General features: G+C 37.6%; 3 protein-coding genes across 3 annotated transcripts; all 3 read left to right on the forward strand.

The window, feature by feature from the left end:
* The first annotated feature begins 873 nt into the window (after positions 1-873).
* Positions 874-6,217, forward strand: LOC149037863 (melanocyte-stimulating hormone receptor-like). Its single transcript, XM_089188524.1, has 2 exons — positions 874-952; positions 5,236-6,217. The coding sequence occupies exons 1-2, from the start codon at positions 874-876 to the stop codon at positions 6,099-6,101; spliced, it is 945 nt and encodes a 314-aa protein (XP_089044650.1). The 3' UTR covers positions 6,102-6,217.
* A 1,281-nt stretch (positions 6,218-7,498) lies between these two features.
* On the forward strand, positions 7,499-9,296 carry LOC149037864 (melanocyte-stimulating hormone receptor-like). Its single transcript, XM_089188525.1, has 2 exons — positions 7,499-7,595; positions 7,817-9,296. Exon 2 carries the CDS (start codon positions 7,884-7,886, stop codon positions 8,823-8,825), a length of 942 nt encoding a protein of 313 aa, XP_089044651.1. The 5' UTR covers positions 7,499-7,595; positions 7,817-7,883; the 3' UTR covers positions 8,826-9,296.
* A 7,971-nt stretch (positions 9,297-17,267) lies between these two features.
* LOC113668936 (melanocortin receptor 5-like) lies at positions 17,268-19,318 on the forward strand. The gene has a single exon (XM_089188526.1). It carries the CDS (start codon positions 18,300-18,302, stop codon positions 19,233-19,235), a length of 936 nt encoding a protein of 311 aa, XP_089044652.1. The 5' UTR covers positions 17,268-18,299; the 3' UTR covers positions 19,236-19,318.
* The last annotated feature ends 2,476 nt before the right edge of the window (positions 19,319-21,794 follow it).

Consider the following 21,794-nt stretch of genomic DNA (forward strand, 5'->3'; position numbering starts at 1 on the left):
GAAGTATCTAATTAATAGTGAGGTAAGCTTCTAGTTTCTTGGAAGGAAGACGATTAGGTAACCGATCCGAGAACACTTTCGCGACGTAGAAAGAAATGACAAGGACGCATCCAAACCGGTTGCAAGACATTTTAATCTCCCTAATCATTCTAAGCAGCATATGGCAGCTTGCGACCCTTCCTTATATCTAGACAGTTCGAAAAGTAGCATAACTCTAAAACAAAAATTTCTCTCTGAAATCGACACCCTTAATCCCTACGTTATCACCGAGCAACCTTCGTTCAATTTATTCTTGTTTTCTCGTCACCATTTTCCCACCAATAGCGTAGCTCCATATTTTGTATGCAAACCCATACACACCCCATAATTGCTCCGGTCGCTCTCACGCTGACGCTCAAAGCGTCAGCTTTTAAACTCTTTACGGGGGTTAAATATGTTATTTGATAAACATGTAACTAAGACAAACAGCAGTGTACAGTAACAAAAATCCATCTCGAAACAAGAGATAATTTGCACACAGAGTGTCTCCCGTGGGAGGAATATTTGAATTATTTATGATCTTTTGAACAACATTTCCATCCTTGGATCTATCTAGAGACCTTTTAGGCTATAACGGCAGAATAAATTGTCGTAGGATTTCTTTCGCTGAACAACTGATTCTCTTTTAGTATGGTTACTTAATGCAAATTATACATGCCGACCTATGAGGAAATTTTAATTTTTTCTGTAGCACAAAATAGGATCAATGATACCGTTTAAATGCTTAAATATATATATGTATTACCAAAAGATGAGATTTAAGCCACTGTGGATGTGAAGCTGTCGTGAAGGCGAAATATGTCTATTACATCCAAAGAAAAGTAGATACTGATGATGTCGACCACAAATTTAACAGTATTCGAAAGGCAAACAAAAACATTTGAAGACCTAATTTGCTCGCCATCATTGGCAGGTGGATTGCGACAACAATCAATTTATTTCACGGCAGTTCACATTCTCCTCTCGCTCATGGCACTTTTTGGGAACTTTCTCATCCTTGTTGCCCTTCACAAAGTATCTTCCCTTCATCCGCCGTCCAAAGTCTTGTATCGTTGTTTGGCAGCAACTGATCTGTTAGTTAGTATCTTTAATTATCCATTAGAATCGAATTCAGACTAAGATCATTGTGTTTAACACAGTCTTTAAGTTAATTTGATAACTGAAGGGGTGTATTCTTGAGTTATCTAATGCGTAGAAAAAATATATATACCCCATTCACTTGTCATGTCTCATCTTATTTTCAAATCTCTCGAATAAAGGAAAATGATCGAAAAAAAATTAACGCAGAGTACAATTTCTCGCTCCAGTAAACCAACTTCCACTTTTGAATTGAATCATTTAGAATTTAGAGGAAAGGATGAAAACCTAATGAAAGAAATTATGAAAGCAAAAAGTGTATGAAGGAAACCTGGGTTTGGTCTGATTTGTTCGTTTTTTCTCGATTTCATGTTCCCGTCAAAGCGCAGCTCTATTTTCTGCATATAAACACACACAACCCACAATTCCTCCATTCGCTCTGACAAGGGACTAACGCTCGAAACGTCAATTTTGAAACTCTTTACAGTGGACAATTTACGTTATTAACTAAGATGATAATACCAAATTACCTTGTTCCAGGCTAGATAATTTTAAAATTGCAATTTATCATCATCAAATTGCAAAATAATTTAGTGCAAAAAAAAATAAAATAAAAATCGTTCACCTCCCGTTTACGTGGCAGCTTTTTAAGAGGGCGTTTTTCAATTGACTTGTGGGAGTTTTTTACCACTCGATGTTTTCTTTTTTTTTTTGGAAACCAGCCGCAGCTAAAACGAGCGCCTTTTCATTTTCGAAATGTGCAAAGAGCGCTCAAGAATCTTCGTAGAGTTGGCTGGTCCAGGCAAGGTTGCGTCAAAGATAGGAAAACGGTGTGGAGTCGTTCTCGATAGTCGTTCACTACATTAACTACATTGAGACGGTGAAAAGTCTGTTCTTTCCTGGAAAAAGTTCACTACATTAACTACATTCAGACGGTGAAAAGTCTGTTCTTTCCTGGAAAAAGAGGGGTTGTAACTTACACTCTAATTAAAGCCGGATTGAAGATCGAAAGCATTTCCGTTAAATGGTTGTTTTCTAAACAAAGAATTCAGCTCAAAAGTGTTTGACATACTCCATGAAGATTAACTTACAGACAAAGAGAAAAGGTTACATAGACAAAGGTTTTTTCAATTTTTGTCTTTTCGCGAGCGTGGAACAAAGAAAAATTCTGAGTCCTTGTAAAAATTTGAGCCTTAGGCTAGGAATTCTTTGCCCTTACCACTGAACAACAGAGACTCTAAGGAAACAAGGCCATGACTAGCTTCATGTATAGAACGTGCCCTAAAGAAATCCGCAATGTCATTTCGTTCATATCCTTCCTACTCTAACCGGTAAATGGCATTTCGGTTGACTAGCTTGGAATTGAACATGAGAAAAGTAGATCAATTTTTAATGAATTCGCTGGATTTTCTCTAGCCTAATGCTTTATTTTCTGTTTTCCACGCAATTTAGTAACAGCTAATACTAAAGAAACGTCGGTTTTATCCACAATTCTTTTAGAGAGACTATGCCGACAACATTTCGAGATGTCCTCGAAAGAAAAAATTGCAAGCTGTTAATATTCCGCTGGCTTCTGTTAAATTAAGAATCCTCCCAGAGACGGTGATATATCCAAGCTGCTCCGAGTCAAATCTTATTGTTTTTATACCTCTTGACATGGCTTCACCAAGCATTTAAAATCAAAAGACAAACAAATTACAAAAAGCAAGGAGGAAAGAACATTTACTATCACATACAGCAAATGTAAACTAGCACACAACTCGATTTGACTTTTTATTTCCACACAGACCAGCTAGCACGAGGCAAATCATTTTGTAACCAGTGGTCTCCAGTGGGGAGATAAAAGTTGACTTTTATTCCTTTAGTTACCCCTTTTTCTCCCCCTCAGGTGCCCCGTATTTGTTGTATCATTTGTTTCCATTTCGTCTTTTTTATCATATCCACTTTTCAATTTATAAACTTTATTTTGTTTTGCTTCTGTAGATGTGCTGTGTAGTGTTGCTTGGCCCGACTTATAGGACTCTGCTGACCGCGTGCTTCGCAGCTCAGGACTATGTACCTCAATAAGAATTGAAAGAGTTAATAATCAGTCAATTATTTTCAACGGTAATTAGCAGACAACTTCATTGTTTTTAGGCTACGTTCACAGGGCACCGGACAAATTTTCGACCGTGGGAGATTTGTGCGTTTAGACGTTTCGTTCACATGGAACCACGCCAAACTTCTTTACTGATTTCTGATTTGCTATCTCTCTTATTCTATTTACCAAATGACATGAGTACAATTTTATGCCAAAATGGAACGCGTTGGTATATTTACTGCGGTGCTCGGTAATATTTACAGCTTTATTGCATAACATTATTTCGAAAACGTCTAGGACGTTACGAGCCAACCATGCAGATTGGCGATGTTGTGTTAGTGTCTTGATAATGTCCGACAATCAAGTTAAAAAACGTCGCTCATCTATCTGAAAATCGAAGAAGTCGAAGCAGCGAAAACACTGGATTAAGAAGCCTTGTGCGCATGAGAAGACGGTAAAACCACTGACGAATGTCACAAACTTTAACCGTTTATTGGTTCCATCTGAACAGAACGAAATTTTCGCACAGTTCCACGTGAACAGAACATCTGGTCGAAATTTTCGGCCGGTCGAAAATTCGTCCGGTGCCGAGTGAACGTAGCCTTAATATTCGAATATTACTAAAGGTAAATCGTTAATCGCGAGAAAAATAGCAACAAAAAGAATCCAGTCACTTGCCGAATACATGACTTGAAACAAGAACAAGAAAAAATAATTTAGGGTAATTCAGGAGTATTGAGTGAGTTGATAACTTAATTAACCTCCGTAAAGAGTTTAAAAGCTGACGCTTTGAGCGTTAACGCGAGAGAGACTGGAGCAATTATGGGGTGTCCATGGGTTTGTCTACAAAATATGGAGCTACGCTATTGGTGGGAATATAGTGACGAGAAAACAAGAATAATTGAATGAAGGTTGTTCGTTGATACCGTAGGGATTAAGAGTGCCGATTTTAAAGACAAATTTTTGTTCTAAAGTTTTGCTACTTTTCGAACTACCTATATGTAAGGAAAGGCCGCAAACTGCCATATGCTGCTTAGAATGATTAGGGAGATTTAAGTGTCTAGAAACTGGTTTGGATGCGTCTTTGTCATTTCTTTCTACGTCGCGAAAGTGTTCTCGGAATCGGTCACCTAATCGTCTTCCTTCCAAGAAACTAGAAGCTTACCTCACTATTAATTAGATACTTGAAAAAAATGGGACCTCGAGCTTCTTAAGATGACCCTTACATTTTTTCGTGACCACAAAAAAATAATCCTGCTAAATTTGCGGCCATGAAAGAAGTAAGTAAATATAGTGAATTAAAAAGTTAAGATAGAGATGGGCTAACGACGTAACATCTGACACCTGTCGCCGTTTTGTTCCTAAGTCAACACAGGTGCGACACGTAGAAAACAGAAATTCAAATATTCTTAGAATAACTTTGCATTTGTAACCTGCATTAATTTTGAAACTGGACTTTTTCTCTCAGTTTGCCCTTGTTGATAACAATTCATGGTGTCCCAAGATTCCCGTGAATTAGTAATTCGCCGTATTATCTGGGTAAGGAAACGAATCCGATCCAAACAACACGCCGGCCAATACGTTGGTAACAGTGTCGGCAAACAATCGCTTGACTGTCGACCGATTATCTGTCGACTTTCGATTTCATATCACTGGTGGTTTATTTAGGTGAAGAGGTTTTTGTTCTGTTTTATTGTAAAATTTACCTATCACAACTATAGTTTTACTCCCTCTTACTTTTAATTCAAATCGCGCGGAAAAAAATTGGCTTTTTTTTTCTCTCTCGTGTGATAAACCTCACAGCTTTCGGGCATTTTACATAGTCAGATGCCAGTGATAAATTTTACTCGGTGTAATTGTTATTCAAAAACTAAGGTTTAATTGATCTTGACTTGGAGGATGCTGTTAAGACGAAATATCCCTCGTTGTAACCAATTATAAGGATAACGACAAGAAGATGATGGCGACAACAAATATAACGGGAAGAGGAACACATACGCAAACATTTGACGAATCGCTATGTTCTCCAATTTGGTTAGGTGAGTTTAAAGAACAGTCCATTTCACTCTCAGCAGTCAACATTCTCCTCTCCATCACAGCAACTCTTGGGAATTCTCTTATCCTTGTTGCCCTTCACAAGGAATCTTCCCTCCATCCGCCATCCAAACTCTTGTATCGTTGTCTGGCAACAACTGATCTTTTGGTTGGTCTTGTTACCCAACCTGCCTATGCTGCCTATTGGATGTCCGTGGTTGACGAACACTGGAGTCTTTGCAGATTCTCGTTTTACGTAACCGGCGTAACAGGCTATGTGTTATGTACAGTTTCCATGTTGACGCTGACGACCATAAGCGTGGACCGACTTCTCGCCATGTTGCTTGGACTGAGATACAAAGAGATTGTGACTTTGAGGCGCATATACATCATTTTAGCTATCTTTTGGATTGTATCTCTAGTCTCTGGCTTGTTCTTTCATCTTTATTACCGTATAACTTTTTGGATCAGTGTTACAGTTGCACCATTATGCCTAGTTATCTCAATCGCCTCGTACACAAAGATTTTTCGTGCAATCAGTCATCATCAGGCTCAAATACAAGATTATGCTCAACAACAGCCGAGCCAACCAAATGCACTGATTATGGCGCGATATAGAAAGGCAGTGTACAGTGCACTGTGGGTGCAATTAGTATTAGTTGTCTGTTATGTACCAAAAATAACAGTGGAAATTGTGATATCTTCGAGTTTAAAAGGATTATCGAATTTCATCCTAATCAGGAGAATGACAAATGTCTTAGTGTTCTTTAACTCTACTTTAAACCCGTTCCTTTACTGCTGGAAGATAAGTGAAGTGAGACGAGCAGTAAAGCAGACAATCAGACAAGCAATCTGCTATGCATATGAGTAGATCTATTTTAACGTTGGCATGTAAATTTTCTCTAGACGTTAAGAGAGAGGGGAAGGTAATGAAATAAGTAGTACATTGTATTCGAGTTATCTAACGAATAACTAAAAGGTGAGAAATTATAGTTTAACAAAACAATATTACGTCTCCAATTCCCGAATTTGTAGTGAAGAGGTGAAGGCTATCAGTTATTTTGGATTTAGAATGCGCTCAGAATTTTTCTTTGCGATCAAATTTTGATCAGATATGCCACTTTTGCTCAGAAATATGGTTTAGTGATAACGAGCTTTGAAAATAGCCGGCCGCTTGCTTTTTGTCATAACTGGGAATTAGCCATACTGTTTACAACGAAACTAAGATAATTCACGGCGTCCTAATATGCAGTGCATTTTGGTTACAGTTAGCCTTAGCTGTTTATTATGTACCAAACTTAACAGCGCAAATTGTGAATATCTTTCAGTTTAAAACGATTATCGAATTTATCATAATCATAATAATCATTCGCCATGATGGCGAATGTTTTAGTTTTTCTCAACTCCACTTTAAACCCGTTTCAAGCAGTAAAGCAGACAATCAGACAAACAATTTGCCTTACATAGGTTTCGACCCATTTCGACGTTTACATGTTTCTTCCAAAGCTATTTAGCAATCATGTTTGTTATAAGAGAGAAGAGGATATACCATTTAACAAAAAAGAGTGAGGAAAACCATAAGGAGTTACTTCTCATTTTTATATTCAAGTTATCTTAAGAACAACTAAAAGGTAAAACATTAGTTTGGTAATAAAATATATCACAGGGATATCACATGCCGAATTCACACACTTATAATGAAGCAGTAGAGACTATTCTTTTCAAGCAGAATGCGCTTACCATTTTGCTGTTTTGTCAAGACTGAATGAGATTTGTCACTTTGGCTCAGATACACGGTTAAGTGTGAACGGATTGTAACAGGAGCCACAGGCTCGATTTGCTTATAACAAAAATATGTCGACTTTGTTTTCATCTGTTTAAATATTTTGAAGTCAGTTCTTAGAAAATGAGTTGATTATCACTATTTTCACTTATAGTTTGCCGGAGGGCAAGTTTATGACAGAAGAAACTTATAATAAGAAATAGAGCCAAGACTCTAACATGGTTGATAAGACTAGCTGTTTATCAGTCTGTTATCTGCATCAGTTAAGACTGTTTATCGAGTACAAAATTGTAGCCCTCAGGGGGTTATCCATAAATTTCTTCGAGCAAGTAATTTTGAAAGCACCTTTATTAACAAATTCGAATATTCAAGAAGATTTCGTGACTCCACCACAGGCCGTGTACACACAGCTGGTATTATGAGAAAACATTCTCTCGTTTTAATGACAATCGAGTACAAAAGCTGCTAACAAGCAAACAAGACGTCGGCCGATGCGTTGGTAAAGGCGTCGGCAAACAATCGGTCGACTGTCGACCGACTATCCGTTGACTTTCGATGTCCTATTACTGGCGGTTTATTCAGGTGAAAAGGTTTTTGTTCTGTTTTATTGTATAATTATCACAAACACAATTTTCCTCCCTCTTATTTCTAATTCAAATCGCGCAGAGAAACCCGCCTTTTTTTCTCTTTTGTGTGACAAACCTCACAGCCTTCGGGCATTTTACATAGTCAGACGCTAGTTATGAATTTGCACTCTCTGTAATTGTTATTCAATAACTAAGGTTAAACTGATCTTATCTTAGAGGGTTACAACGAGTATTCCCCGTTGTAACTAAGGATAATGCGCGAAGAGGCGGAAACGATAGCAAGATGATAGCGACAACAAATATAACAGGAAATGGAACACAGACGAAAACATTTGAGATATTGGTATGCTCTCCGGTTTGGGTAGTTGAGTTTAAACAACAGTCCATTTCATTCTCGACAATCAACATTCTCCTCTCCATCGCAGCAATTCTTGGGAATTCTCTTATCCCTGTTGCTCTTCACAAGGAATCTTCCCTACATCCGCCATCCAAACTCTTTTATCGTTGTCTGGTAACAACTGATCTGTTGGTTGGTCTTATTAGCCAGCCTCTCTGTGCTACTTATTCGATGTCCGTGGTTCACGAGCATTGGAGTCTTTGTCGATGCGCAAGGGACGCATGCTACATATCAGGCTTTATGTTGTCTGGAGTTTCTTTGTTTACAATGGCGGCCATAAGCGTGGACCGACTTCTCGCCTTATTATCGGGACTGAGATACAAAGAGATTGTAACTATGAGGTGCACGTATATCATTTTAGCTATCGTTTGGGTTGTATGTCTAGTCGCTGGTTTATCCTTTCATCTCAATTATCGTACAGCCTTTTGGTACACCCTTATAGGTATATCATCTTGCCTGGCAATCTCAATCGCCTCGTACACAAAGATTTTCCGCGCTCTCAGTCATCATCAGGCTCAAATACAAGATCACGTTCACCAACAGTCGAGCCAACTAAATGCACTGAACATGGAGCGATACAGAAAGGCAGTTTACAGTGCACTGTGGGCGCAGCTAGCTTTATTTGTTTGTTATGTACCACAATTTACTGTTCAAATTGTGATCTCTCTTAGTACTAAGCGATTTTCGAATTTATTCACATTCCTGGGAATGGCAAATGTCCTAGTATTCTTTAACTCCACTCTAAACACGTTCCTTTACTACTGGAAGATAAGTGAAGTGAGACGAGCAGTAAAGCAGACAATCAGACAAGCAATCTGCTATGCATAGGGGTACACCTATTTTAACGTTAGCATGTAAATTATTTTCCACAGCTTGTATGAAAAATTATAGAAGTAAGGATAGAGGGGAAGATATGCAATTTCATGATAAAAAGAATGAGAAAAAAATATGAAGAGCTACTTCTAAAGAGTATACTGTATTCGAATTATCTAACGAGAAACTAACGGGTGAAAAATTGTGGTTTAGTAACCATAACAAAACAATGACATGTCTCCAATTTGCACATTTGTAATTAAGTGGCTATTATTTGGAATCAGAATCCGTTTAGGATTTTCCTTTGCCATCAAAACTTGATGAGATATGTCACCTGAGCTCAATAATATGGTTAAGTGTTAAGTAGCTGTTAACGAAGCCAGCGCTCAATTTAGCCATAGTGTTTAAAACGAAACTTTGTCAATTAAGGATGCGCATTTTGTTAATATCTGTGCAAATAAACAAGTTGATCATCTCTTTTTCAAATAGAGTTATCATTTGAGACCAATTGTTTGCCTAAGATTAAGCTCGCAAATTATGTTATTGTTCGTTTTACCGCCTGAAAGCGTTAACAGGCTGTATTGTTACTCAATAAGCTGTCAATAAAAGCTGTGATGCAGACTACGAGTGACTACTACAAATATTTTCTTCGAGTCAGTAGTGGAGCCTCTTATTATGAAAGAGGAATCGAGAGTTAGACAAAATGAATGCGATCACCTGTCGTATACATAACAGCTTTAATTTTTATTACGATAATGTTTTGCAAAGGTTTCTCTAGCTCCATGTTTTGCGCCTATGAAATTATTGAATGTTTTTATTTGGTGGCAAAACTTTATTGTAGAAGGCTAGTTTTGTTTTAAAAAACAAAAACAAAAACAAAACCTTGGCTAAAATAACATGGTATTGGGGACAATACATTTATCCGAGTGAAGTCTTATAATTGTTTCCTAACCGAGTAACATCTGCGCTGCAACCCTTTTGTTTTTCAGTCTGCCGCACGTATGTGATCATAATTGTGACAAGTCCCGTGATCACAGCATTGGCATAAGCACCTCGTCATCTGTCAATAGCTTTCAGCGAAGGTTTTCCTTAGTCAAACACCGATTTTTGTTCACCATTTATTAAAAAAAAATTGTCACAGAGAGTATAAATTTGCCACTGTTATACGATGCCATATTCAAAATGTCGTTTACCAATTTCATAAACAGGTAACCGAGACAAACAGACAGCCTTGTTCAGTAGCAAAATTCCGCCGTAAAACCGGAGATAATGTGCACACATTAGTGGAATATTTGAATTATTAAGATCTTTTGAGCAACATTTCCACTCTCGGATCTATCTTGAGACCTTTTAGGGTATAAAGGCAGGATGAATTGTCGTAAAATTTCTTTTGGCTGAACAACTGATTCCCTTTTAGGATGGTTATTTTATGCAAGGTACACAGGCCAATCTCTGGGGTAATTTTCATATGTTTTGCGGCACAAAAGACACTTGATATCGTTTGTGCATTTCAAATAGGGTAAATGTTACCGTTTGAATGCTTAAGTATATATGCATTATTAAAAGGTGAGATTTAAGCTACAGAAGATGTGAAGTTGTTGTGAAGGCGAAAAATCTCTTATATGTTTCCAAAAAAAGTAGATACTGATGATGCCGACCACAAATTTAACATCATTTGAGAGACAAACAAAAACATTTAAAGACTTTTTTTGCTCGCCATCATTGGCAGGTGGATTGCAACAACAATCAATTTATTTCACGGCAATCCACATTCTTCTCTCACCTATGGCATTTTTGGGGAACTTTCTCATCCTTGTTGCCCTTCACAAGGTGTCTTCCCTCCATCGGCCATCCAAACTCTTGTATCCTTGTTTGGCAACGACTGATCTGTTGGTTAGTATTGTCAGGAAGCCTTTCACTGGCACTTATTGGATGTCCTTGGCTCACGAGGAGTGGTATCTTTGTCGATTCGCATACAAAGCAACGTAGATAACAGCCTATGCATTATGTTCAGTGTCTTTGTTGACAATGGCGGCCATAAGCGTGAGCAGGCTTCTCGCCCTGTCGTCGGGGCTAAGATACAGACAAATTGTAACTTTGAAACGCACCTACTGCATGGTAGCAACCTTTTGGGACTTTTTTTGGTGTCGCTGGTCTATGCTACTTTTTAGACTACCGAATAGATATGTGGTGTGGCCGTATAATTATACCATCTTGCCTAATAATCTCAGTGGCCTCGTAAACAAAGATTTTCTGCGTACTCAGTCATCACAAGGCTCAAGTACAAGGTTGTATACAACAACGGCAGAACCAAACAAATGTATTAAACATGATGATGGCGCGATACAAAAAGGCAGTGTATAGTGCACTATGAGTGCAGTTAGCATTAGTTGGTTGTTACTTGCCAATAGGTGTATCAGGAATAGTGATTGCATCTAATAATACATACTCATCACATTTAATCGTCACCTGGGGAGGAAGATGGACGTATATTTTCGAGCTCCGTTGGTTCTTCTGTTTATTGGCCTATTTACCCGCTTTTATTTGATCCCGAGACCGCCTGCAGCTACCTCCAACTCAAATAACAAGAGTGAACTTACTATCAAGTCTGAATCTACTTGTTTGTTGGGTTTCGAAGCTTTCGCTTCATCTTATCGCAACCAGCGACGTTCAACCATCTTTGTCAGATCCAAGTCGTATTTGTTACTAAACCTACTCCTACTTTGTGGGGACATCGATACCAATCCTGGCCCAAATTGGAAATATCCTTGCGGTTCATGTAAAAAGCCAGTAAAGCCAAATCAACGTGGAATACAATGTGATTCATGTGATTCTTGGATTCACACCCGCTGTTTGGAGATGAATAATGACGAATACCAACTACTTGCAAATTCTTCATGCTCGTGGATTTGCCCTGATTGTGACCCTCCAAGTTTTTTCTCACCTGCGCTTCTGGACTTGTCTTCAGACACTTTGAACTTATCAAATTCTTTTGATATTCTGTCTGGTTCTGTGGTCGACAATGGAAATAATTTTCCAAGATCTAATCCAGCGACGAGTTCATCGAAACGCAACACGAAAACAAAATTAAAAAGGAATGATAATTAATTGTAATGGTCTTAACAGCTCTAAACACTCTACTGAATTTCAAGCTCTACTTGATCTACACGATCCTGATATTGTTCTGGGAACTGAATCAAAACTCAATCCAGATTTTTTATCATATTCAATCTTCCCGCCTTCATATGCAGTCCTCAGAAGAGATAGAAACGCGTTCGGCGGAGGCGTCTTTCAAGCAATTAAATCAGACCTTGCAAGTATTGAAGAGCCGAATTTTAATGTGGATGGTTGCGAAGCCCTTTGGTCCTCTCTCAAAATTGCAAATAGGAAGACATTATACATCTCGTCCTTTTATAGACCACCAAACTCTTCCACTGAGATACTTGACCATTTAGACGACTCTCTTAACAATGTCTTCTTGAGAGTTCCAAACTACCCCAATATTATCATGGGCGGTGACTTCAACCTATGCGATATTGATTGGAACCAGGAGATTCCTTCTACAACTAACCCTGCGACTGCATCTCAGTATAATAAATTCACGGACATACTTGATGACTACTCATTATCCCAGCACGTTAAAGTCCCAACTAGACCTGCATCTGGGAAAACGCTCGACCTACTTCTATCTACTTATCCAAACAGTGTCTCAAATGTATTTACGTCTACCGGCTTGAGCGATCATCTTGCTGTAATTTTCGAGATCAACTTGAAACCTCTTCGCTCCACTAAACCCCCACGTAAAGCTTATATTTATAAAAAAGCTAATTTTGATGGTTTAAATGACTTTATATCTAAGTTATCATCAGAATTTTTTGCTTCGAATCCATGTGGTAACTCGGTGGAACAAAACTGGAACTCCTTTAAACATGCAGTAACAACTGGAATCTCTCAATTTATCCCTCAAACGTCTTCTAAACCTAAGTTTAATTTACCGTGGATCACTCCTAAGTTAAAGCGTGAAATGCGCAAAAAAGATCGCCTCCACAGAAGAGCTGTTCGAACAAAAGACCAACATCACTGGAAAGCTTTCAAACGCCAACGTAATTCCGTGTCCAATCTTATTAAAGACTCCCACAATTCATACTTAAACGACGTTATTGGTGATAGCCTTACAGAAAACCCAAAAAAGTTCTGGTCTTATGTAAAACACAACAGGTCGGAGAATCTTGGTATTCCACCTCTCAAGACTGAACAAGGCGTGTTTGTTACAGACAAAGATAAAGCTGAAACCTTGAATTCCTACTTTTTTTCTGTTTTCACGAATGAACAATTACCTTTACCTAAAATTCCTATATCTCCTTACTCTTCGATTGCTGACTTACATATATCACCCGAAGGAGTTGCTAAACAACTATCCCAGCTCAACCCTAACAAGGCATGCGGTCCTGACGAATTGCCTGCACGTGTATTGAAAGAGATATCTCAATCTGCTTCTGGATGGCTTGCTTATATTTTTCAGCAATCACTTAATCTCAACACGGTCCCTTCAGACTGGTCCAAGGCCCTTATCACTGCTGTTTATAAGAAAGACAATAAATCTCTTCCCTCAAATTACCGACCAATCTCTTTAACCTCTTTATGCTGTAAAGTAATGGAGCACGTTGTGCTCAGTCATATGGCCAAACACCTGTCTAAAAATAACATCATTATCGACGAGCAACATGGCTTTAAACAGCGTTTCTCCTGCGGAACCCAATTGATAACAACCATACACGACTGGGCCAAATAAATTAATGTATGCCGCCAGACTGATGCTATCCTGCTTGACTTCTCGAAAGCTTTTGACTCGGTACCCCATCAAAGGCTACTGCTGAAATTGGACTATTACGGTATTAGAGGAAATTTGCTGTTATGGATAAAGGCCTTCCTGTCCAACCGTTCTCAATTTGTCTCCATAAATGGCACTCAATCTTCTTCCAAGCCTGTTTTATCTGGGGTCCCGCAAGGTTCAATTTTGGGGCCGGTGTTGTTTCCATTGTATATAAATGATATCTGTATAAATGCTAATTTGCGTCTTTTTGCTGGTGACTGTATTCTATACAGCGAAATTCAAAGTTCGCAGAACTGCTTGTCTTTACAGAACGACCTGGACCAGTTATCTTCATGGTCGAAAAGTTGGCAACTTAACTTTAACGTTAAAAAATGTTCTCATCTTGGAATAAGATGTAAAAAGTTCTCAACCCTGTTTCAATACACTTTAAATGGTCTGCATATCTCCAAAGTTAACTCTACAAGGTACCTTGGTGTCACGATATCAAGCAACTTAAGCTACAGTACTCATGTAGATAATATTTGCAAAAATGCTAACTTAACTCTGGGTCTTTTGCGCCGAGTGTTGGGTGGATGTAGCCATAAAGTTAAAGACATCGCACACCGTACTCTTGTAAGGCCTAAACTCGAATATGCGTCCTCTGTATGGAACCCATATAGGCAGCATAACATAAGCAAAATTGAATCTGTCCAACGAAGAGCCGCTCGATTTGTCTTTAACGACTACTCGCGTTATAGCCACGTTACACCTATGGTACAAATTCACTCCATCACCGAAGACTTCTTTCACAAGGCACTATGTTTTATAAAATCTATATGGGCCACGTTGGCATATCACTCCCATCTGATGTCACACCAAATGAAAGACCATCACAAGCTCCAAACTGTCGTCCTTTCAAACAATTGAAAGTGAATAATGATATGTATATGTAATCACATGAGGCCAAGTACTATTGAGGATTAATTGCACGAGAGTTTTCAAAATTTTCCAAAATTGCCCGAGTCGCGAAGCGACGAGGGCAATTTGGAAAATTTTGAAAACTCAAGTGCAATTATTCCTTAATAGTACGAGGTCTCATGGGATTACTTGTTTATCAATAAAGGGCAAAATTTATACGAAGGAAAATCACGCGCGCAGTCTATTTTTAACAAATTTCAAGATAACGAACAGTTGCTATGCAACGGATTAGCCAATCATTAACAGGTAATCATGCCCTCTCTTGATTACTAAAAATGCCCTCGATTAAGAAAAAATGCCCTCTCCCTCAACCAATCAGCGCTCAGTAATTTTGCCCTTTATTGATAAATATATAAATACTCTTTTTATCCAAGGACAGTAATTTTGTGGAACAATATATCTCTAAGCTCTTCTAACATTGTTAATATAGATATATTTAGATCAAATGCTCTTTCATTTATTAGGTCGGTTTAACCCATACTAATTTTACCTTTACGCTATTATATTATTTTGTTTTATCCAAGCTTTGTTTTATCCAAGCTTTGTTTTTCTTACATTGTTAAATCTTAAACTGTATGAAAATTATTTAATTTTATTCTGTGTAATTAGTCTTTTTGGTATAGTTATTACTGTTTCAGGAGTATCTCGATTAAAGGCACTTGTTTTAGTTTCTTTTAACTCGGCTTTAAACCCCGTCCTTTACTGCTGAAGGATCAGTGAGATGAGACAAGCAGTCTACTCCAATCTTTTTTACATTATATGTGTATACATGTATAATTACATTATATATGCCCTTACCACCGAACGACAGAGACTCCAAGGAAACAAGGCCATGACTAGCTTCATGTGTGCCTCGTGCCCTAAAGGAATCGCAATGTCATTTCATTCATATCCTTCTTATTCCAACCGGTAGTTGGCATTTCGGTTGACTAGCTTGGAATTAAACACGAGAAAAATAGATCAATTTTTTAATGGTTTTCTGGGTTTTATCTAACCTAATGCTTTATTTCCTGTTTTCCACGCAATTCAGTAACGGGAAATACTAAAAAAAACCTCGGTTTTATCTACAATTCTTTTAGAGAGACTCTGCCAACAACATTTCGAGGTGTCCTCTAAAGAAAAATTTGCAAGTTGTAAATATTCCGCTGACTTCTGTTAAATTAAAAATCCTTCCAGAGACGGTGATATATCCAAGCTGCTCCGAATCAAATCTTATTGTTCTTATACCTCTTGACATGGCTTCACCAAGCATTTAAAATCAAAAGACAAAGAAATTACAAAAGACAGGGGGGGACGAACGTTGACTCGAATTCGAACTTGCCCTGTGGATTGAAGAATAATTTTTTTACGTATAGAGAACTGTCTTGACTAATAGGTTCCTTAACCCGTTAACTCCCATGAGTGATCAACCAGAGAAGTAATGAGAATAAATCAATATATCAATTTGGGGATAATTAGTTGATCCAATATTAAATTCTCTGAACTAACATTATAAGAATTGCATGGTTGACAGTAAGGAGAATTACAAATTTGACCTGGGAGTTAAAAGGTTTAACTTAATACTTGAATTCAGGCGTTGAAAGATACTACAACTAGAAAGTGGAGCGACTAACAAATATGAAATGTATGCTCTGATAAAAGGTATCACATTTACAGCATTCCCAGCCTTAGATTACTATTGAAAATATCTGAAGGCGACTCCGTCAGCTGCTTGTCTCCTGAATACCTAGCAACATAAAATTATATAATCTAACGATGTTAATGAATGGATGTCACATTTTGCTGGAAGTATTACTTTATAGCTAATCCTCTACGTTGTAGGTAATAATTACTCCATAATGCACCTATCATTTTAAAGCTTCAACATTTCTAGTTGAACTCAAAATGAAGCGATCTGGTACCGAAACATCTGCAACACAACCGTGTGTAAGCCTTGAAAAAGAGGGTGTTCAGTCCTTATTGAAAGGTAGCAAAATCGGGAAACTAGGCTCTATTTCATTCATTATTATCTGGAAAAATGTTTCTTTAGTTGAGAAAATTCGATTCCTTGTCATTTTAGCAAATGTAGACTAGCGCGCAACTTGATTAGACTTTTTTATTTCCACACAGTCCAGTAAGCACAAGGAAAACCATTTCGTAACCAGTCTTCTCCTCTTTGAGTTAGCCGAGCAAAAGAAAAACGGGTAACTCTTCCCCTAAGTGCCATGTATTTGTCATATTATTTGTCTCCATTTCGTCTTTTATATCATATTCACTTTTCGATTTCTCAGTAATGTAATCAGTACAAACGCTGTTCTCAAATGCAAGATAAAACTTAAATGTGCTGAAAATATCATTGCAATTGCTTAATGGCTGGCTTTGATTGTCTTGGCCAAAGTTTCCCGAACAGTCGTCATAAACATCAACTTGAATGTATTTCAGAAGTTTTTTTATGTACTTATCTCGAGTTGGCCCTCAATTGGAAATAACATAACATAACACAACACAACACAACATAACATAACATAACATAACATAACATAACATAACATAACATAACATAACATAACATAACACAAATTTGTTTTTCTCAGCTGCATAGTCAGGAATTTTTGCTGGTTTCTTATTAATTGGCTGACGGCAAAGAAACATATTTCCATAAGGATAGGGAAAATCTGACTCCCTTTTGAAAGTTATAGTTCAATTAAAGAACCCCTCCGGCAAGGAAAGACGGTACTTTAAATCTGGGTTATTGACAATGGATTATTGGTTTAGAAACGCCATTCTTTGCTGTGGGCACCGGTAATTGTGAATCTGTTGAATTTCTTTCGTTCTTACATAACTTTGCACATCACGAGCATGAAAAATAACTAAATCACTTTTTCCTATATCGTAGACATTATACGTTATTTGGGATTTTTTTTGTCAGACATTTCAAAAGATACTCTTCCGTGGAGTTGGCTCCGGGCCATGGCTTGCTACCAAACATAGGAGTGTAGAGAAAAATGGTTTTGGTGTCATTACTAAAGCAAGCGCTTTAATGTCTTGCGAGGTTGATTTTGTATATGTGCTGTTTCCGTTGGCTGGCCCGACTTGAATGACTCCGATGACCGCGTGCTACGCTGGACTATGTACCTCAATGAGAATTGGAAGAGTTAATTATCAGTCAATTGTTTGTTCGTAACCAGTGCGTGCTTTTGTAATTGTAATTTGAATCGTCAGCGGGTTAAATCCTGATTCAAATTTTCCAGTTAAAACAGATGTCACGTTTATCTAGCAAACGTTAGTCTCTAAACAAAAATCTACAAAGAATTTTTAGCTAGCTAATCGGCCTTGTAAAAAGGCACTCTCAGTTTGCCTGAGCTGATAACAATTCATGGCGTCCACAGATCACTAGAATTAATAATTCAAAATGTGTCGAATGTCGACCGACTGTCGGTCTACTTTCGATATCCTATTACTGAAGGTTTTTCTGAGTGAAGAGGTTTTTCATTTTCTAATTTTTTTTCTTTTTTTATGTTGTGTTAGGAAATTAACCTATCACAAATGCATTTTTAATTTCCCCCTATTACTAATTCAAATTCGCGCAGAAAAGCCGGCTTTTTTTTCTCTTTCGTGTCACAAATCTCACAGCTTTTGGGCATTTTACATAATCAGACTCTAGTGTTGAATTTTTTGTAACTAAGGATTACCTGCAAAAGAGTGGAAACGACTGCAGTATGATAATAATAACAAATATAACGGGAAGTGGAACACAGACGAAAACATATGAAAGATTGTTATGCTCACCAGTTTGGGTAGGTGAATTAAAACAACAGTCCATTTCATTCTCAGCAATCAACATTCTATTCTCCGTCACAGCAATTCTCGGGAATTCTCTTATCCTTGTTGCCCTTTACAAGGAATCTTCCCTCCATCCGCCATCCAAACTCTTGTACCGTTGTTTGGCAACAACCGATCTGTTGGTTGGTCTTGTTACCCAGCCCCTCTGTGCTACTTATTGGATGTCTTTGATTCACGAACACTGGAGTCTTTGTCGATACGCAAGGGAAGCAATTTACATATCAGGCTATGCATTATGCGGAGTGTCTTTGTTGACTCTGACGGCCATAAGCGTAGACCGACTTCTCGCCATGTCGTTGAGATACAAAGAGATTGTAACTTTAAGGCGCACGTATATCATTTTAGCTATATTTTGGGTTGTATGTCTAGTCGCTGGTTTATTCTCTCTTTTCGATTACCATATAACCTTTTGGTGCGGCTTTATAGTTATATCATCTTGCCTGATTATCTCCATCGCCTCGTACACAAAAATTTTCCACGCTATCAGTCATCATCAAGCCCAAGTACAAGATCATGCTCAACAACAGCCGAGCCAACCAAATGCGCTGAACATGGCGCGATACAGAAAGGCAGTGTACAATGCGCTGTGGGTGCAGTTAGCTCTAGTTGTCTGTTATGTACCACAATTTACACTGAAAATTGCGATGTCTCTTAGTAAAGAACGATTTCCGAATTTCATTATAATCAGTGAAATGGCAACTTTCTTTGTGTTATTTAACTCTACTTTAAACCCGTTCCTTTACTGCTGGAAGATAAGTGAAGTGAGACGAGCGGTAAAGCAGACAATCAGACAAGCAATCTGCTATGCATAGGGGTAGACCTATTTTAACATTGGAATAAACTGCTTCTTCTGTAGCTTATTTGAAAAATTATAATTGTTAAAAGAGAGGGAAGGTATGACATTTTATGATAAAAAGAGTAGAGGTATGAAGAGCTACTTCTTAATAGCATATTCGAATAACAAATAACCAATAGGTGAAAAATTGTAGTTTGTAGTCAAGTTGCGCATTTTCGATGGAGTAGTAAAGGCAATCAGTTATTTTGGAGTCAGAATACGCTCAGGTTTCCTTTGCGATCAAAATTAAACTTAATGAGATATGTCACCTTAGATCAGAAATATGGTTTAGTGATAGCGTACTGTGAACGGAGCCAGCCGCTCGATTTTTCATGAGTGGAATAAGCCATGGTGTTTTTAACGACACTTTGTAAATTAAACATGCAGACTTTGTTAACATCTGTTCAAATATAGGGAAATGCTTACAAAAGAAGCTGATCATCTCTTTATTATAGAGTTATCATTTGAGACCAATTGTTTGCTTAAAATTATCTCGCAGATTATAGCACAAGAAAATTATAATAAGAAATGACTAAAAAAGCTCTAACATGGTTGATAAGAGTAGTTATTTTTCAGTATGTTTTCAACATCAACTTTTTACCGAGTACCCTAATGAGCCCACAAAATTTTGACCGCTGTAAGGAAGAATATCGTTGTCGATAACAGCACAGACCACAATGAACCATGGCCACGGTCGATTTCTTAAATGGAGAATTTTCGCTAATAGCAATGTTTACTACTAGAACCTAACATATATTATAAAAGCTGAAGATGATTTGCAAAAAAAAAGTATTGTCCTTAGTGAAGGAGAATTCGTGTTGTTAATAATGTTTGCAGTAAACTGTTCCCCGCTAGATCTATTTTCACACTTTCTAGGGCACAGAGGCAGAATTCAATGCAGTTTGATTAGTAGAGAGGTTGTCATTACCTAAATGTTCCATTCAGGTGTGTCACGTAGAGAACAAGGAACAAAAATTTAAATATTTTTAGGGGTAACTATGCATCTGTAACCATACATTAATGTTGAATAGGTTTGTTTAATCCAGTTTTGTATTTTTCCCAATACCGATTAGCGTTTTCAAAAAAGGCTTTTAGCTTCACTTAAGATAATTCTCGGCGTCTTAAGTTTGCATAAATTATATCAATAGTCGATAAACCACCTTATCACTCCCCAATGAAAGTTTATTTGAGTAAACGGGGTTTTTGTAGTCGCGAAATAATTCTACCACAAATGTATATTTGCTTGCGGGGTGCTTTTCTAATTCAAATTCGCGGAAAAACCTGGCCCCTTTTTTTCTTTTTCGTGTGACGCACCAGACAGCTTGTTTGTGCATTTTGCATAGTCAAACGCTACTGATGAACTTTATATGTAATCATTATTCACAGATTGAGGTTTGGCTTATTTACAAGATCATGTTTGACAACAGCCTAACAAAACAAATGCACCGAACATGGCGCGATACAGAAAATATCTTAAAGTTTAAACCGATTATGGAATTTCTCCATAATCAGGGGCATAGCGAATGTTGTAGTTTTCTTTAACTCCACTTTTAAACCCGTTTCTTTACCGTTGGAAGATCAAAGATGAAGAAGAAGAAGAAGAAGAAGAAGAAGAAGAAGAAGAAGAACCTTTATTGATTTATACCGCTCAGGGTAGCCCCTTCAGATGCAAAAAGCTGTCTGCTATCAATGGAAGCCCTGAGGACAACAAAGCACTAAAAATATGGTATATATGTGCATTACAACGATACTGATATTAATATAGATAGAAAACTATGTACAAGTAAAAAATTTACAACTAAATAAATACGAAATACCATCAAGATAGTTCGTTAAAAAGAGTGAACCCATAGTAATAGAAAGATCGTTTTGTGATCTCAGTCCTCACAGCGGGCGGTGGAAAAGGTTGCTTTGTCTAGTGGCGCGGGCGTAAATTATAATATATAGATTTAGGCAAGCCTAAAAGCGGAGCTCGCGTTTTTTTTCCCGCACATCTCTTCAACAAAGCTAAAGCCCCTACTATGGATAAATTGTGTGGTAATATTAATGGATTTTCATTCGCAACTTCTCCATGTCCGTGTAGAGGACTAATTATATTATAGATGCCATGGGTTTAAATTTAAAAGTATATGTTTACTAACAGTATATATACTATTGATGGTAATCAAAAGTCTATACGCAAATTTTGGGGGTCTCCATAAAAAAAGCTTGCAGCGAGAAGATGAAAATTATCAAGAACAGAAAAGAAAATTATGGAAACCGTTAAAAATTTTTCCCAACAAGAAAATGTAAGGACTCGTTTAATTTTGAGCACGTATGGTCACTTGCGATTTTTCCAAAGAATGTGAAATTGCGGTCTCAACCTCTCAATACACTGCTAGTGCTCATAAAGCACGATACGCAGTATTCCAAATCGCTAATAATTGTTATCCGGAAGCGCAGAAGGCGCTCAGAAACTTACTAAGCAACCGAATTAAACGAGGTACAACTTGTGAAAACATCCATAAAGGAGCAAAATGGAAGCGCGAAATTGAAA

This window comes from Pocillopora damicornis, chromosome 11, assembly GCF_964200805.1.
Source record: "Pocillopora damicornis chromosome 11, jaPocDami1.2, whole genome shotgun sequence".
Lineage (NCBI taxonomy): Eukaryota > Metazoa > Cnidaria > Anthozoa > Scleractinia > Pocilloporidae > Pocillopora > Pocillopora damicornis.

Bases quoted from the DNA above. Each gene is read 5' to 3' on its own strand.
- LOC149037863 (XM_089188524.1), top strand. From the start codon at position 874: ATGTCGACCACAAATTTAACAGTATTCGAAAGGCAAACAAAAACATTT. The intron at 953-5,235 runs GTGGATTGCGAC...CAATTTGGTTAG, and splicing joins TTGCTCGCCATCATTGGCAG to GTGAGTTTAAAGAACAGTCC.
- LOC149037864 (XM_089188525.1), top strand. From the start codon at position 7,884: ATGATAGCGACAACAAATATAACAGGAAATGGAACACAGACGAAAACA.
- LOC113668936 (XM_089188526.1), top strand. From the start codon at position 18,300: ATGATAATAATAACAAATATAACGGGAAGTGGAACACAGACGAAAACA.